Below are 19129 nucleotides of genomic sequence, written 5' to 3'. Positions count from 1 at the left end.
TCATTTTGGAGCATTTCTATTGGTCAGTCATCAATGGAAATGTGGGTATGACGTAAAGGACGAGTCATAGAGTCAAGTTTTATTGAAAAGTAAAAAACAAGGTTTTTGCATGACAGTGATGATATGAATGGGCTAGGTTGTGTGTATGTACTCAGTAAATGGTATCTTGGCATTTTATGCAAAAACAAAAATATGCAAAAAGGTAAAAAGGTGGTGAAATATGTAATGAAATGTTGGAAATGTTAGAATGTAGAGTTGGATGAAGTGGGAGGAAACTGAGGAAGTGCTCTTTAATATCAATAAATGCTGATAAACAAAGTTTTAACTTGAATTAAATGACGTCTGATTTTTTTTCCACTTCAATCTTTCCAAATAAATCAACTTTGTGTTTTATTTTGGTGCAGAAACACAGTAAACAGTCATCTTTAAGACTGGATCTATCACTTTCTTCTTTATCAGCGGCCTAATGCGCTTCCACTATGGCCTGGGGGTTGCTGTGCCATCAGCAGCCGGAGTCAGAGGGAGCACAACTGGCCCTCCGCTCTCTCTCCAGATAGGCAGATGGCGCTCTCGCCCCTCATCACTGTTAAGCAATGTTGGCCAGCATACAGGCGTTTGTTAGCTGGTGTGGTGGAGCTGGGGACCCGGCGCTGTCCCCCGAGCGTGTCGGCTGCCCGGAAATGATCCCCCCGGCTGCGTTGGTGGCCGTTGGAAAAGAGGGGGTGTCTGGCTTCACATGTATGGGAGGAGATGTGGGTGAGGGCCTTCCCGGTGCACTTCCAGGAGGAGCCTAGGGCTTAGGGTGAAAAATGGGACGGGGCCAAAGCCTCTGGAGAATCTTAGAAAGCAGTCCTGCACAGTTTATTAAGGAATGCAGCTGCCTACACTTTCTGGCCAATTTATTAGAAACCCTTGCCTTGTAGCTCCACCTCACCGGTGTACAGTTAGAGGCTGTAGCTCATATGTTGATGGATATATGTAGCGCTAACCCTCCTCCAGACCAGAGGCCTTCAAATCTGGTAGGTCCTTGGTAGGTGTGACACTACGTAGCCAAGCAATTACACTGAAGTCAAAGACCTGGGCTTTTGACCTTCATAAGAGCTTAGAGCTGCTCGTCTGGATATATTTGGATGGTGGACCCACTCCCAACCCTGCCTGATGACACTCATGGCAGCAAGGCAACACACACACACACCCACACACACACTCCATGAACTCTGAGGAACACTGCAGAACCTCTGCATATTCTGTGGACTTCCCTATGAACACTGTCGACTCCAGTCCAGCAGGGGGCAGTGTAGAGGCTCAAAGTCACGTGGGCCACCAATGGGCCGGCAAAAGAAGAGGATCCATGCAGGGTGAATGTGGCGACATTGAGAAGATCCTGGCTTCAAGAATTGCACTTCTAATGTCAGAGGTCTGCAGAGGTCTGCAGAGGTCAGGCGAGCTCTGTCTGTAGGAGAGAGGTAAGGTATGGGCGCTTATGGGGGTGTGAGGGTCAGCATGGCCAGCTGCTGTCTGTGCGCTGCGCTGTGGTGTGGTGCTCTGCTCTGCTGTCCTACAAGGACTCTTGGGTAACAGTCAGAGTCAGAGTCAGAGTCAGACCCAGCAGATCAGTCCTCAAAATACCAGTTAACGTTCAAATCCTGCCGAGAAATCCAGCTTCAGACCAGCTCTGGATGGTTTCTCACCTGGGCTTTGATGGTCAAGGTGTGTATGCTGGTCATCCAGGTGAAACCCTGCTGGTAAGCCAGCTGGTTAAGCAGTGTAGCTATTGATGTGAGCGTGATGGACTTGAGAGTTGGTGGTCACACTGGTTGACTAGTTTAGTAAAGCTTGGCCAGTTTGCTCTGGCTTGTCATACTGGTGGACCAGTGTGGTCAAGATGATCATGCTGGTCAACAAACCTGTTCATACTGGTTGACCAGCTTTGTCGGGCCACCAGCATGGCCACCCATGTCGCCTACCGTGGCCAGCATCGCCAAGCTGGTCGCCCACCATGACCACAGTGCTCCACCAGCATGGCCAGCCTGACAAAGCTAGTCAACCAGTATGAACAGGTTTGTTGACCGGTCCACCAGTATGACAAGCCAGAGCAAACTGGTCAAGCTTTGCTAAATTAGTCAACCAGTATGACCACCTTGCCAACCAGCTTGATGAAGGTCATGCAGATAGATCAGCTAGTCCATCACACTCGAATGAAAGCATAAGCCATGCTGGTGGAGCACCGTGGTCATGGTGGGCTTCCACCTAGGCCATGCTGTCCACAGTGGTCAACCAGGGTGGCCGGGGTGTGCGACCAGCTTGGCAATGCTGACCATGGTGGTCGACCTGGGTGGCCGGGGTGGGCGACCATGCCTTGCTGGTAGACCAGCTTGGTCATGGTGGGCGACCAGCTTGGCCATGCTGTCCACAGTGGTCAACCAGGGTGGCCGGGGGGGGGGGGGCGACCAGCTTGGCTATGCTAGTGGACCAGCTTGGCGCTGCTGGCCATGGTGGTCGACCTGGGTGCTCACAGTGATTGACCACGTTGTCCATGCTGGTCAACTGGCTTGATCATATTGGTTGATCATCTTGGAAGCTTGGATCTTTACCGGCTTGGTCGTGCTGATCATACTGATTGACGAGCTTGGTGAGGCTGCTGAAGATAGTAGACCAGCTAAAGTCAATGTCTGATGTCTTAAGATTTTTACTCCGTCCCATTGAACTCTAACACTTACTGGTTTTACTGGTTTATCTGCTGAATCTCTTTGTTTTGTGCTGCTTTTTAATCTATTGATCCTAATTGTGTTATTTTTTTGTCCCTCATTGTCTTCTGCTGTAGAGATTGAGAGAGTCTGTTCAGACGACAGTTGGCGAAGACTATGCCGAGTCTTCTGGACACCGTTAAAGCTCAGGGCATTGTGATGTCTGACGTAGGCCAAGCTCCACCACCGGGCTGCCCCATGCACCAGGACACCAAAAAGAGTGAGTTCTTACTGCTCTTGGTAATGTTCATTTACTGGGAGAGTCCAGTAATCACAAATTAGCCTCAAACTCTCAGATCTGAAGTCCGTGTGTCCAGGAACGAGGAAGGGACAGCTTTATTGGTTCCTAAGGGGACATATAGGATTATCCCACTGTTACACCCTGCACAAGAAGTGCTGCAATGCTCATTGCTATCTCACACACCTCCAACCGTCTGTTTCAAGCAGCGCTGCTCGTGAATATCTCTGCGCTGATGGGCGCGGTGGTCTCGAAATGAGGGGTGTTCAGGTCAGTTTCTGGAGTATTGCTGTGTATCCCAGCAGAGGAAAGCACAGCAGGAGCTCCACTGACTGAAAACAGTCTAGATAGACGTTCGTTCGTCAACAGTCAGACGTTCGTTTGTTGCTGTCTCGGCAGTGAAACGTCAACACAGGCACGTGCAGCCCGACGCTCGTACACCCCCCCACGCTTTACACCACTGAAATAACAACCCGCCAAGGTCAGTCTGACCGCACCTGGCCGTTAAAGGGAACAGCGAGAGACGCACTGATTGAACACACCCATGATTCATGAAGAGACTCAGTACAGGACTTTTGGGAGTTTCCGGCCGAACAAGGCGAACTTTTCCCGTCGTTACCATAGCAAAGACACACCGACACGCCCCCTAAATCAAACTGCGCTGTGCACGGTTGACAGCTCCCCTAAAGGTCGCTAAAATAGGGCCCGTGGATTCACTGGATAGACAGTAGGGAAAAAGAGCTCAATGAACTGCACCAGGGGTCCCATCGACTCTTACTGGAGCTGCAGTGTGACTGGTGCTCTGCTCAAGCTTACAGTTCCATTGTGTCCAGACTACGGGCAACCAAATCTCCAAACCTGACATGATTGACATGCATGCATTGTTTATTATTATTATTATTAATAATATTAATATTAATAGTTATTAATATTAATTATTATTATTATTATTATTATTATTATTAACAACAACAACAAATCTGTAAATCTCAGAATAGGGTGAGGAGAAATCCTCAAGGCTTTGCTGCCCCCTTCTGGCACAACTTGAAACTGTCATTGATATACTGTAAAGGTAAAGGTGCACATATCTGTCACTGTACAGCGAAATGTGTCCTCCGCATTTGACCCATCTGTGGTAGGAAACACACACACACACACACACACACACACACACACACACACTAGTGAACTAGGTGCAGTGAGCACACACACAACCAGAGCGGTGGGCAGCCAACTCCAGCACACAAGAAGCAGAGAGGGTAAAGGGCCTTGCTCAAGGGCCCAACAGTGGCAGCCTGCCGAGCCCGGTATCGAACCCACAACCCTGTCATCTATATCCCGGAGCTCTAAAAGCTAAGCCATAGAAGAACCACCTTTGGCTCCATTAATAACCACTTCAGTAAACCTTTAAAAGCTTCCATTTTATAGAAACCTCCTTTTTAAAAGTGTACTTCTGTCCAAATGTTTGTGGACACCTCTTTTAGTGGATGCATTCAGTAGTACTTTGACTAGCACCTATTGCTTCTGCTGCAGATGTGCAAATACACAGCTTGTCTAGTCCCTGTAGAGAAGTACTGCCAATAGTACTGCCTCTGGAGCAGATTATGAACATGAACCTATTGGCACATGCTGCCTAATGCCAGGCGTGGGCTAGAGAGGGGTATAAAGCCCCCCAGCATTGAGGAGCTGTGGAACAGTGGAAGAACTGCGTTCCCTGGAATGATGGATGGTGGAGCTCCAGCCAGTACTTTAAGCTGACCTGACTTCACTAACACTGCAATCAAATCCTCACAGCAATGCTCCTCCTAAGTCTAGTAGGAAGTCTACTTCCTTGGACTGTAGAGACAGTTACTCCAACAAATGCAGAATCACCTTGATTTTGTAAGAAATAATGAAATCTGCAAGTGTCCCAATACTTTTGTCCATATAATGTGAGTTTTTTTTTATATGAATATTCCAGAAATACCAAATTATCCAGCTGTCTTTTTTAGCAGTTCATCGTTTGTATCTTTGTGTCTTAGGTTCACCTCCACCTGAGTGCCCAATGCACCAGACATCAGCTAAAGAGCATCCAAAGGTTCCAGAGGTTCCAGCACATCAAGATAGAGCCTACGAGTTTGTGGAGTGTCCAGTGAAAGCTTCTAGTGGAACCCAGAACCCGGTGTCTGATATCAACCCTGCCAATATGGTACATGGAAGCAAAATGAACGGTCAGCTTGGTCCTTCTCCTGCCGCTACACCAGTGGCCTCATTATTGTCCTTTTGGTTACAGATGCCTCCACCCAACCAGCAGCCTTCGCTTGGTCAGCCTTTTCCTCTGTCTGTAAAGAGAGAGGAGTCCAATATTCCGCGTGGTGGTTCAAACAACAACTGGGTCTACCCTTCTGAGCAGATGTTCTGGAACGCTATGCTGAGGAAAGGGTAAGCTAAAAATAATAAATCAATAAATAAATGGACAAAAGTATTTGGACACACCTCTTAATCAGTGAATTCAGGTGTCTGATTTAGTCCCATTGCCACAGGTGTATAAAATCAAGCCCCTACTCCTGCAGTCTGTCTTTCTTCCACACATCAGTGAAAGAACGGGAGGTTCTGAAGAGCTCACTGAACTCCAGCGTGGTTCTGTATGTAATAGGAGACACCGCTGCACCAACAACTACAAGTCAGCTGGTGAAATTTAGACCTTCCCTCCTAGATCTTAGACCTCCATCAGCTGTGAGTGGTGTTATTATTGAACAGTGGAAGAGTTTAGGAGGAACAGCTCACAGAGAGCAGCTCAGTGTCCACCGAGTGTCTGTCAGACCACGTAAAGTTACAGAGCGGGGTCAGGGCCGAGAGCTGCAAAAGGGGACCGGCTCCATATTAATAATGCCTGTGGGTTTAGAATGGGCTGTCCCAATACTTTTGTCCATGAAGTGTAGCTAAAAGCAGTACTTTTGTTTGTATAAATCTGATTTAACAGTCTGGAGGAAGCGGATATCTTGGTTAACAAACTGCGCTGTGTTTAAATATCCACCAGGTGGCGCTGGAGAGAGCAAGACATCTCTCAGAACGACATGACCAACATCATTAAGATCCACAACCAGAACAACGAACAGGCATGGAAGGAGATCTTGAGATGGGAGGCGCTGCATTTAAAGTAGGTCCCATATTGGGTGGAGCTGATGCTGCGTTCCATAAATGACTTTCAGCTTATCAGTAAATGTGACCAGTGGCTGATCTTGAGAAGATCCAAATATTTGTCTTGGAGGCGACTGGTTAATAAATCCAAGAAAGGACTCAGTAATCCAGTTTCCCAGTACAGGAACTGGGTGACTGTGATGGACTGATGCCTTCCACTGGTCCCACACCCAGTTACCAGGTTCTCGTTCATTCTCAGTGGCTCGTTGAGCACTGCTGACTGACTCTGCTCTTCTGCAGGGATTGCCCATGTGGACCTTCGCTTCTGAAGTTTGGAGGGAAAGCAAAGGATTTCACTCCCAGAGCGCGCCTTCGTCACTGGATGGGGTGAGTGTCATTTGTGATGACAATCAGGAACACCATAGCAACCACTTAAAATATCATGTTAACCACCAGAAACACCTTAGCAACCACATAAAATGCTTTCATAATGTCAGAGCTCCCACTTAACAACACCTGAGCAACCACCTGAACTATCATATTGACCACCTGAACTATAATATTCACCACCTTAAATATCATATTAACCACCAGGAACACCTTAGCAACCACATAAAATGCTTTCATAATGTCAGAGCTCCCACTTAACAACACCTGAGCAACCACCTGAACTATCATATTGACCACCTGAAATATAATATTGACTATCTTAAATATCATATTAACCACCAGGAACACCTTAGCAACCACATAAAATGCTTTCATCATGTCAGAGCTCCCTCTTAACAACACCTGAGCAACCACCTGAACTATCACATTAACCACCTGGCACATCATATTAACCACCATGAACACTTTAGCAACCAAACAGAATACCTTCACAATGCCAGAGCTCCTATTTAACACATGAGCAATCACCTGAAATATCATATTGACCACCAGGAACACCATAGCAACCACATAAAATACTTTCATAATACCAGAGCTTCCACTGAACAACACCTGAGCAACCACCTGAAATATCATATTAACCACCTGGCACATTATATTAACCACCAGGAACACCATAGCAACCACTTGAAATATCATGTTAACCACCTGGCACATTATATTAACCACCAGGAACACCTTAGCAACCACTTAAAATATCATGTTAACCACCTGGCACATTATATTAACCACCAGGAACACCTTAGCAACCACTTAAAATATCATGTTAACCACCTGGCATATCATATTAACCACCAGGAACACCTTAGCAACCACATAAAATGCTTTCATAATGCCAGAGCTCCCACTGAAAAACACCTGAGCAACCACCTGAAATATCATATTGACCACCAGGAACACCTTAGCAACCATTTAAAATATATTGACCACCAGGAACACCTTAGCAACCACATAGAATACTTTCACAATGCCAGAGCTCCCACATAACAACTTAGCAACCACCAGGAACATGTTAGCAACCACCTGGCAATTAATGCCTATTAAAGGTCTGCTATGTCTGTGACTTCAGTATGTTTGTGTGTCCCTGTATAGTTCTATAATATAATATATTATTAATAATTGAATGTAATCTAATAAACTTCACTGTTCTGCAGGCATGAGCTGCCGTTTGACAGACACGACTGGATAGTCGACCGGTGTGGAAAAGAAGTCAGATATGTGATCGACTACTACGATGGAGGCCAGGGCTCCAATCACACCATCCTAGACGTCCGTCCAGCGTTTGACTCTTTAGAGGCAGTCTGGGATCGCATGAAGGTGGCCTGGTGGAGATGGACCTCCTCCTGAAGCAGTGCTGCTGAGAGTGTAGAGGACTGAGACTGGGGGGGGTCATTTCAGCACTCTGCTTTACCCAGTGTAACTTTAACAGGATGTGCTGGGAGGTGTGGAAAACCACGACAAGCGTCACATGACCTTCTTATAGCCTTAGAGGTTTATCTGAATTCAGTGAGATCACAGATCTGCTTCCTCTGAGGTCAATCTGAGGCTTCTGCTTCATATTCTGTGAGTCTGGTCGATGTTTCTTGTTCATTAATGCTTGAATTATTTTACTGTTTGTGGAATTTATTCACGAGAGAGAGAAACCGAAGTGAGACTGATGTGATTTTGGAGAATTCAGACATCGTCGCTGTCCAATGAAAAACATGCGTCTCTAAAAGAGCAATTTTACAGAGGAGGGAAAAAACCTTCTCAGCTTTCAATGGAAGTCAATGGAAAAAGATCCACATCAGTTTGGAGCATTTCTATTGGTCCGTTCATTAGGAATTATTCACACAGTGTACAGAGCAGCTACAGGGCTCAAACGATGGAGAAAACTAAAAACGGATGATATGAAAAAATGGAGATACATGTTTTTTGTTGTTATTTTATTTTCATTGGACAGCAGCGTTATTCAGATAAAGATTAAAATAGTCCAATGTGAGCAACCACCTTGAAACACCAATAACGCATGCCATAGCAACCACCTGGATCAACTTGGCTGCGGCCTGAATTACCTTCAAAAGTGCCATAATAACCTCCTGGGATACCATAGCAACCACATTGGATTGTGGTAGCAACGCAAAGCAATTTCCTGCAGTACTAAAGCAACTGCCATGGCCACCACCTGTAATCCTGTAGCAACTGCCATAGCCACCACCTACAATACTATAGCAACTTCTTAGGAACACATTCGCAACACCATAGCAACCACCTGTAGTGTACTGCTAATGTAAATTTGGGATTTATTGAAGTTTATGTTTAGACGACTAATTTGGGACTTTTTTTTACTTCATATTCTGCAGTTTTTGTTGATGATGGAGTTTCTTGTTCATGAATGCTTGCTTAATTAATTAATTAATTAATTAATTAATTAATTAATTACAGAAAAGAGTGAATCTGACAGATGTGAATAAATGGAGATTCTATAAAGCAATTCTATAAACTGCTGATTATTTAGAAGTTATAATCTGTACAGTAATGATTTAATAAGATATTGTAACATGCTTCTCTTTCTCTGTGTTAATTCTGGATTATTACAGATGGAGCTCCAACTCCACATTTATCTACTTGGGGTCAGTCCAGGCCAGCTCGTAGATTTGCATTAAAATATTCAGGCATAAACATTATCTGAATGTGTGCGACTGTGTAAAATATAAAAAACTGAGTTTTCTATATTCTATATTTTTATTATTTTTATTGTTCTCAGAGCAGCTCTTATATTTCTGTGTATTTATTAACTGAAACAGCCACTGTTCATTTTGACCTGCCCCATTTCCCAACCTCTCCTCGTCCAACGGTGCGTCTGTGGGACAGTGTTCTATCAGTCAGTTTTCAGATTCATTTTTGGGACATTTGTAATGTATTAATCCTTGATTTCTAGCAAGTCAGGTTCCAACATGCAGTGTCTGAAGCTACACCGTGAGTTCAGAATGGCTTCACCACTAATTATGTCGGGGCTTTATAACCCTTATATGTTCTCAAAATAGTAACAGAGGCCTTCAGATTAGAGGCCTAACAACACTTTAGCCACCACCTCAAATACCATAGTGATCTCTGCCTCTGCAGTTAACTTGTCTATGCAGTGAGCACACACACACACACACACACACACACACACACACACACACAGTGGACAGTGAGCACACATGCCCAGAGCTCTGGGCAGCCATCACTGAGGTGCCGGGAATTGAACCCACAACTCTGGATTACTCTAACTGCTAAGTCAACACCTCAAATACCTTAGCAACTTCTAGAAACCACCAAAGAGCACATTAGCAACACTGTGAGGACCACCTGAAGTGCCATCGGGTTTGTTATTATTATTATTATTCATAATAATGTCATTCATTTTAATTAAGCATTTAATAGTATCTAAATACACATTGTAATGTTTATATAGAAACATAAGAAGAAAAAAAATGAAATAATAATAATAGTAGTAGTAATAATACTAATAATATTTAAAAATGTTAAATGAATGTTGTGGTGAAAAAAAGTGTGTCTAGTTCAGTGTTGCAGCATGGAACTTTTTATATAATATATATATTTCTATATATTATATATATGTTTATATATACTTTTTACATTTTATATGATGGTAAATCACATTTTAATGTTTATATAAAGATACAATTTACATATTTAAAATTATATATATATATATATATATATATATATATATGTGTGTGTGTGTGTGTGTAATAAAATATACAAAATAAATAAATGTGATATTTGTGTATTAACATTATTATTATTATTATTATTATTATTATTATTATTATTATATGTTTCTAGTTCAGTGTTGCAGCTGTTATAAGAATATACATTAATAAAGCATTTTAATGCACATTTTAATGCTTTTAAAAAATATTTAAACATGTAAAACATTATACAATACATTTACACATACATCTGTTTTATTATTTCTTTATATGATGATGATGATGATGATCAATATTATTAATAATAGTCTAGTTTGACTCCGTGATGGATCTTCAGAGGCGCCCGGAACTGATCTTAGCTCCGTGTTGCAGCTCGGAGTGAGTAATTCTCAGCACCATCACAAACCCACGTGTTCAGTGTTTACGGTGTTTTCTCCGCAGCAGATCAGAGAAGAAGATCAGAGAAGTTGATCAGAGATAGAGATCAGAGAAGTTGATCAGAGATAGAGATCAGAGAAGTTGATCAGAGAAGAAGATCAGAGAAGTTGATCAGAGATAAAGATCAGAGAAGTTGATCAGAGATAGAGATCAATGATGATCAGACTGATCCTGAGACTCTGCTCAGATGTGTGAGGAGGCGATGGACGAGCTGTCGGTTCTGTCAGCGATTTACTGCAGAGAGGAGGAGTTTGAGGTGGTTGAGGAGTCCGGTAAGAAAAGAGGGGGCTGGGGGGCTGGGGGGCTAGGGGGCTGGGGGGCTAGGGGGCTAAGGGGCAGCTGAGGGGCAGCTGGGGTGCTGGAGCTAACAGTAGATCCATTTCCAGCCATTAACATGTAAATTAAAATATTAAATATGAAGCAATATTAAATGCTAATATTAATTAATATCAATAATATTGTAAAATAACAATACTGATGAGCTGTAAATTATATTAAAATATTTAATTAGTGTTTAAACATTTAATGTGTATTGAAATATTAAATTAAAAATCATATAAAATACATTATTCATTAATATTAATATTAAAAAAGCTCCAAGCTGCAACACTGAACTAGAAACACGTTTCCTTTTCATCACAAAATTCATTTCACCTTTATTAATAATAATAGTAATAATAATAATATATTACATTTGTTTATTTATTATGTGTATATTAAATATTTAAGTTATATGTTTATATTAACATTAAAATGTGTTTTTGTGTGAACTATTATTGTAATGTGAATTAATTAATATTAATATTAAAAAAGCTCCAAGCTGCAACACTGAACTAGAAACACTTTCTTTTTCATCACAAGATTAATTTAATCTTTATTATTAATAATATTATTATTCATGATAATAATTCAAATGTATTGTTTAAAATTTATGTTTTTATATTTAAAGTGTGTTTATATAAACATTAAAATGTGTAAAATAATATTGAATGTTTTATTAATTAATATTAATATTATAACAACTCCAAGCTACAACACTGAACTAGAAACACTTTTTCATTACAATATTTATTCCATCTTTAATCCATCTTTAATAATCAATATAATATTAAGAAGGAGAAGAGGCGCCCGAGGGGCCCGAATGTAACCGCTGCACCATTTAAGGTGGAACGGACAAATGTCCACATATTTGTGGCCACCCCTTCTAATGAATGCATTCAGCTACTTTAAATTGCACCCATTGCTGCTGACACAGATGTCAGATGTGTGCACACACACACAGCTTGTCTAGTCCCTGTACAGAAGTACTGCCAGTAGAATAGGACTCTCTGGAGCAGATTATGAACATGACCCTATTGGCACCATGTTGCCTAATGCCAGGTGTGGGCTATAGGGGGTATAAAGCCCCCCAGCGTTGAGCTGTGGAGCAGTGGAAGAACTGTGATGCTCCATCCAGTACCTTTGGGATAAGGTAGGGTGGTTACTCCAGCAAAAGCAGGATCAACAGGATTTCAGAAGAAGCACTGAATGAACAGGTGTCCCAATACTTTTGTACTGTATTAATATTAACGCTGCTCCCGTTCTCTGTGCAGCTGAAACAGGCCTTGTTTATCGCATCCACACCGTGATGGAAACCGAGGAGAAGAAAACCCCTCTGAGCCTGCTCTTCCAGCTCCCCCCTGAATACCCGCACGCTCCTCCGGACGTGAGCGTCAGCTCCAGCGAGCTGTCCAGGAAACAGTGCCAGGAGCTGAGGGAAGGGTTACTCAGTAAAGCACGCATCCTTCAGGCCAGGCCCATGGTCCACGAGCTGGTCCTGTGGCTCCAGCAGAACTTCTCTGACCTTCTAACAACATCAGCACCCAACAGCCTCGAGGCCCAGAGCACAGCAGATGGGTCAGCGGAGGGACTGTGGACAGCACTGCTTCATTTAGATCACATGAGGTCCAAAGCTAAATACATCAGACTGATTGAAAAGTGGGCGTCTGAGTTGGGTCTGACTGGAAGGCTCTTCATGGGGAAGGCTATTCTGATTCTGCTGCAGGGAGAAAGGAAGAGCATTAAGGTACAGTACACATTCACACTGGTGTTAGCAAATATTTACAGACGTGCTAGCTAGCATTATAACCTGTGATTAATCAGAATTAATCATAGAATACTGTTGTATTCTATGACTGCTCAAAGACAGCTGCTCAAGTAATGCAAAGAAATAATTATAATAATTATAATGTAAAGAAATGATTATTCAGATTTAAACACAGTCCTAATATCTGAACTTTGAGAGCATTCAGAAATCACTATAGTGAAATAACCTCGTGGAATAGTGGAATAACAGCTCTCATGTCTCGGCCGGCTCTCCACTAGTCTTTCACATTGCTGTTGGGACTTTATGCCAGTCATAGTCTGCAGATTCAGCAGAACTCAGCTCTGTTTGAGGGATGCAAATGTAAGAAAAAGCATTAAGTGGTCTCATATTATATATATAATGTATATATGTGTATATATATATATATATATATATATATATATATATATATATATATCAAAATATACAGTGCATATATATATATGTGTGTGTGTGTGTGTGTGTGTGTATATATATATATATATATGCACGGTATATAAAATGTTAATCTATTTTTTATATTTTGACTGTATTTCATGATAAATGGACCAATAGAAAAGCTCCAAAATGACTAAATTGTTTTTCTTAACTTTCAATAAAAAAAAATACATCCATTATTGTATTTATGTATTTACGGTTAATGTGTAGAATTGGTCGTGGAGCCTCAAAGCTTCACTGCAAAACTAAACCCATCTCGATGAATCAACTTTATTTCAGGTAAAAAAAAATTATAATAATAAAATTAATGAATTTTTTAACAAATTACTCCTTTGAGCTTTGCTGATTTGCTGACTACTGTATACATCATTTATAAAATGTAATTAATACATTTATTACTACTTCATGGTGATCAAAGATCTTATTGTCTTGTTTTTAAGCGTTTAATAGATTAAGAGAGGTTGAAAAATATTATAGTTTTAATACAATAAACATAAAAATCCCAATTATTTATTTCATTACATAAAACTACACAAGAATTAAAAATAAATAAATAAATACAAAAGAGGCGGTGTTGTGTCTGATCTGTTTGCACCATGAGCACAACACTAACACCAGCACACTCTCCACCACCAGGTCAGTCAGTGTCACTGCAGTGCTGAGAATGCTGACCCACCACCCAAACAATACTACAGTCTGCTCTGTGGTGGTCAGGCTGTGGGGTCATGAGCATTGATGAACAAACAGGGTGAAAGGAGGCTGATAACAGAGTCTACAGAGGATCAGATGGTGACAGTCTGGGCTTGGAGAACTACACAGTGCTGCTGTATAGTCAGTAGAGCTGATAGCATAAACTATCAGTGTAGAAACAAGGAGGTGTTTTTAATGACGTGGCTGTTTTTGCTCTACAGGAGTATATCCACCTCCAGAGGACAGTGAAAGTTGACGTTGACTCATCAGGGAAACGATGCAAAGAGAAGATGATGAGCGTCTTGTGTGAAATTCCTCTTTCAGACAATTTCAGGAGGTAAGAGCTGTCCATCCTGTGTTTCTACACAGCTTAAAAACATTCACCTCATTTTTCATATTTAGCCTGTCACTCCATATGTCTCTCTCTCTCTCTCTCTCTCTCTTTAATGTCTCCTTGTTCTTCTCGTTCATTTCCTCTTTATTTCAGGATATCAACTTTTGAAGTTAAAGACTCTTTATCTTCAGAGGAACTCAAAAGGGAGTTTGATGAAGTTGGGTCCTTGAAGCTCTACCAAGAGTTTGTCCTCTCTGTACTGTAAATAGACTCTTATCTGGTTCTCCTGTCCACTGGTACTGAATTCTAAACAATAAAGGTGCTACAAATGGTTCTTGGAGTGATGCCACAGAAGAACCACTCTCCAAGCTCTCCCCAGGCTCTCCCCAGTCTCTCCAAGCTCTCCCCAGGCTCTCCAAGCTCTTTCTGGTCTCTCCAAGGTCTCCCCAAGGCTCTCCAAGCTCTTTCTGGTCTCTCCAAGCTCTCTCCAAGCTCTCTCTGGTCTCTCCAAGCTCTCTCCAAGCTCTCCCCAGGCTCTCCCCAGGCTCTCCCCAGGCTCTCCCCGGTCTCTCCAAGCTCTCCCCAGGCTCTCCCCAGGCTCTCCCAGGCTCTCCCCAGGCTCTCCCCGGTCTCTCCAAGCTCTTCCCAGGCTCTCCAAGCTCTCCCCGGCCTCCCCAAATTCTCCCCCAGCCTCCCCAAGTTCTCCCCCGGCCTTCCCAAGTTCTCCCCCGGCCTTCCCAAGTTCTCCCCCGACCTCCCCAAGTCCTCCCCCAAGTCCTCCCCCAAGTCCTCCCCCAAGTCCTCCCCCAAGTCCTCCCCCAAGTCCTCCCCCAAGTTCTCCCCCAAGTTCTCCCCCAAGTTCTCCCCCAAGTCCTCTGCAAGCCCTGCCCAAGTATTGTGTCTCAGTATACAGCTTTATAGTCGGAGGGGCAAAATGTGTGTTCTTTAAATAGAACCCTTTGTAGCCCTTTTATTTGGTTATTTTTCTCCCAATCTGGTTCTGCCAATTCACCTACCGGTTCGTTGCTCCCCCTAGCACTCACTAACAGTGCTCCTTAAGGACTTAACCCACGTCTTCTCCGGTACAGTAGAAGCCAGCCACCTCCTCTTTACAAACTGTAAACACGAACACGAAGAACACGGCCAATTGTGGCTAATGGCAAAGCGGCATGGCTCAGGATTCGAACTCGCGACCTCCCCCGAGGCCGTAGTGGTAGTGCATTAAATCTCTGAGTCACTCTGAGCCCATTGCACCTTTTCTTTATTTAAAGAGTGTGAGTGGAGCCCAAGGCTGATGTTATACGTATCTGGCTCATCAAGGAAAGCCAGGACCAGACTGGACCCTGAGGGTAAAATCATCCCTCACTGGTTAGCCACTGCAGGACAATGATGGCCTGACATTTTCCCTCAGGAGGTTCTCTGTTCTGGATCAATTGTATGTTTGAAACCTTGTGTTTAAGTGAACCTTTACCTTTTCTCAGCCACAGTGATTCTCAGATTAACCATTAAAGGCCCACTTCTGGAGATACGTCCTCTCTTCTTGCTCTTCTGGAGAAAGAGTCTGCCGGTCACTCTCCTGTCTAAACAGTCCAGTGGAAACCAGTTTATCTGGGGTAGTATTTAATGTAAGCCTTAATTACTTAAGTACGTATTTGACTAGGTAGTCTGCTTGTCGCCACACCAACTACACTATATTGACAAAAGTATTGGGACACCTGCTCATTTATTCTTTCATTGTTTCTTCTGGAATCATAGATATGATAAAAAATAATAAGGTGGATGCATTTATTGGTTAAACACACTATGTCCAAATGTTTGTGGACTGTTTGTGACTCTCCTTCTGCTTTAAGCTGCACCCATTAGACACCATGCTGCCTAATGCCTGCTGTGGGCTAGAGGGGTAGCTATAAAGCCCCCCAGCATTGAGGAGCTATGGAGCAGTGGAAGAACTGTGTTCTCTGGTATGATGATGATGACGATGGTGGTGGAGCTCCATCCAGAACTTTTGGGATGAGCTGGAGCTGGAGCTGGAGCTGGAGTTGGAGTTGGAGGCGGTGGGTGGTCCTCACTAACGCTCTCGTCAGTAAATGCAATCAAATCCTGGACGGTAGAGATTACTGTCACTCCAGCAAAAGCAGAATCAGCTCTTTTTAATACCCTTGATTTCAGAGGAAACAGTGAATCAGCCGGTGTGCCAATACATTAGAACCCCCACCTGGCATTTCACCCAGCCCTGTATCGGCCTCTGCCGCGTCTAAACAGCCGTTGGTTGTAGCTTACAGGGGGATTTATGTAAAATTACATTTTGTAAATCATGATTAACAAAGCTTAATGAAAATCACCTCGCTGCCCTTTACCTCCGTCCTCCCACAGCGATAAATTCACCTTGCTTGACCTTTTCCCGGACATGTTCCTCCAAAACAACACGGCTTAAATGTCATCTACGTAGTGGCATTTACTTGTATAAAATCGCTCTTCGATCTGGTGCGGAAGCGAGCCAGCCCCCGACAAGCCGTCAGCGGTCAGCGATGGACACACACACACTCACACACACACACACACTTCAGGCCATTTCAGCCTTAGTTTGGTTAAACCCGGGTTAAACGAGCGGAGGGGTGGACTGAACTGAAAATGTATTGGATACTTTAAGTTGCACCCCTTGCTGACACGGATGTGCGAATGCACAAACACACACATAGACTGGTTGTCTAGTCCTTGTTGAGAAGTACTGCCAAAAGAATAGGACTCTATGAACCTATTGGCCCATAATTACTCCAGTAGGAGGAGCATAACAGTACAATGTGTTGCTAATGTTTACATGGACTGAGTGGGAGGGGTTAAACTTGCTGGGTTGAATGAAGCTCAGTAGGTGCTGGTCTTTAGTCGGTCCAGTCAGAGATGAGGTGACGGTATGTTAGCCTAAAGAGATGCTCCGCGGTCTCTCCCCGGTCTCTCCACAAGTCCTTCCCCACTACTCACGATCTAGGCAGTTACAACAGGCCATATCTGACTGACCCAGAAGCTTCTGACCCTTAACCTCTAGGCCATTGGTATCTCCAGGAAATCTGCATTCCTGGTTCACCATCACCATCAGACCACACTGCGTTTTCCCACGTTAACCAAAGTAATATTCAACAGTTTTTGGAAGACATGTGACAGAAGAACCTTCAAAATAGTGAAGAACCTGAAATGTTCTAAAAAATATGGTTCTTCTACAGCATCATTCAAAGAACCCTTTGTAGCCCCTGTAGTGCCATCTACCCACTCGGAGAGAACACGGCCAGTTGCTGCTAATGGCAAAGCGGCATGGCTCGGGATGCCATTCTGGCAACGCCCAGAACTTTTGCACGACGTGCTTCAGCCATGACAAACTAGCCTCTCTAGCCCATGTTGGAGGGACTTCCAGACCTGCTAACTGCAATCCAGTTGGCGCTGCTGGAGCCCAGTGGAGATTTCTACGGGAGGCTGAAAACTAGCGAGCGCTCTGCTCTGTTAATCGTGCAGGAGGAAGTTCGATAGCGCTGCTATTCTGACCCTGATGAAGGTCTATTCTGCACCCTTGAGAGAATTAAGTACTTATTTAATTTTGATTATAATGTTTTAATTGATGTAAACATTAATAATCGATAAGGACGGGTGAAGTCGGGGATATCCTTTATGGGTGCTGATTAGCCCTTGGCTAGAAAAGTATGTTGGACGCTCTGATGAACCAGAGAAAATGGAAATATTAGCAGCTTAGCATAAGGCACGTTCTCAGACGCCCTTAATTTTTGCAGCATAGAAAACTGTCTAATCAAAATTTTAGTTTTATGAGTTTATGAGTCTTTACACGCTTTTAATTTTTTTTCCAGAGCCCTTCATAGCCTTAAACGCTGCTAATCATGCTCCCTTGTATTTTTCTTGGGTATTTTATTTATTTATTTATTTATTTATTCATTATTTTATTGGAAATGACTGAGGAAAGCAGACGTATGCTGGTGTGTTGTGTTGTGGTGGCTTGAGGTACACACTTGGCATCAGCACCGGACTCCCCGTTATTGAGCCTTGACCCTCATTCATCATCGTAGCTGAGAGAGGCTGGCTTTTTAGCATGCAAGCACACACTCGTGAATAATGGGGCGAGCGAAGGCGGCCCGTTTTAATTAAACTGGAGGACTGAGGATGGTTTTAGGTGGGAGATAGACGCGTTAATTACGTTAACTCAGAAAGGAGATATCACAGGATGGGCTTTGGAGAGGCGCCGTGGAGAGGATAAGCAGATGGTGTGAGCTTTAATTCGAGGTTTAATTTGTGGTGAGGGCCGGTCGTCGGGTGATAGGGAGGAGTTTGGTCGGGTTTAAGTGTTTGGGCTAATGTGGGAAACTGTGTTATCTCACGAGGAGACTTTCACTTTATGAACAGAACAGTAAATGTGGCAAGTTTAAGTTCCCTAAAGAACGTCAGTGGCCCTCCTTTAAGGAACCTTCTCAAGCCCAATGCCAAACGTTAGCTAGAGGGGTGTAAAGCCCAGTGGAGCTGGGTTCTCTGGAGTGATGGAGCTCCATAAGGCACCTTTGGGATGAGGCTGAGCGGCAGAATGCAGTGTATCGACACTCTTGAGGTTGAATTCAATCAAATCCTCACAGCAGTGTTCCAACGTCTAGTGCAAAAAGCCTTCCCAGAAGAGTAGAGTCTGTTACTACAGCAAAGGAGGACAAACTCCCTGTTAATACCCCTGACTTCCGAAGAAACACTGGGTCGGAAGGAGCAAAAGTATTTGGACACCTGCTCATTCAGTAAGTATGTAATTGTCTCTACCGTGCAGGGAAGAAGGCTTTCTACTGGATTTTGAAGGAGCATTGCTGTGAG

General features: G+C 43.3%; 2 protein-coding genes across 4 annotated transcripts; both read left to right on the top strand.

Annotated features, from left to right (window-relative positions):
* Positions 1-1333: 1333 nt before the first annotated feature.
* Positions 1334-9233, top strand: hccsa.1 (holocytochrome c synthase a). Its single transcript, XM_072691021.1, has 7 exons — positions 1334-1466; positions 2825-2967; positions 5007-5173; positions 5258-5406; positions 6005-6124; positions 6406-6492; positions 7710-9233. The coding sequence occupies exons 2-7, from the start codon at positions 2865-2867 to the stop codon at positions 7900-7902; spliced, it is 819 nt and encodes a 272-aa protein (XP_072547122.1). The 5' UTR covers positions 1334-1466; positions 2825-2864; the 3' UTR covers positions 7903-9233.
* Positions 9234-10661: 1428 nt separating this feature from the next.
* Positions 10662-15805, top strand: rwdd3 (RWD domain containing 3). 3 transcript variants are annotated; one of them, XR_011980577.1, is made up of 4 exons: positions 10662-10966; positions 12287-12759; positions 13894-14088; positions 14169-14229. XR_011980577.1 is itself a non-coding variant. In XM_072691012.1 (4 exons), exons 1-4 carry the CDS (start codon positions 10882-10884, stop codon positions 14544-14546), a joined length of 786 nt encoding a protein of 261 aa, XP_072547113.1. In that variant the 5' UTR covers positions 10662-10881; the 3' UTR covers positions 14547-15805. The 3 variants fall into 3 exon arrangements, 2 of the variants coding, with proteins under 2 accessions (XP_072547113.1, XP_072547114.1); XM_072691012.1 differs by lacking the exon at positions 13894-14088 and adding an exon at positions 14435-15805 and having other exon boundaries at positions 14169-14284; XM_072691013.1 differs by having other exon boundaries at positions 13894-14254.
* Positions 15806-19129: the final 3324 nt, after the last annotated feature.

This window comes from Salminus brasiliensis, chromosome 11, assembly GCF_030463535.1.
Source record: "Salminus brasiliensis chromosome 11, fSalBra1.hap2, whole genome shotgun sequence".
NCBI lineage: Eukaryota > Metazoa > Chordata > Actinopteri > Characiformes > Bryconidae > Salminus > Salminus brasiliensis.
Note: the sequence above shows the minus strand (reverse complement) of the source record. Positions and strands in the feature narration are given on the sequence as shown.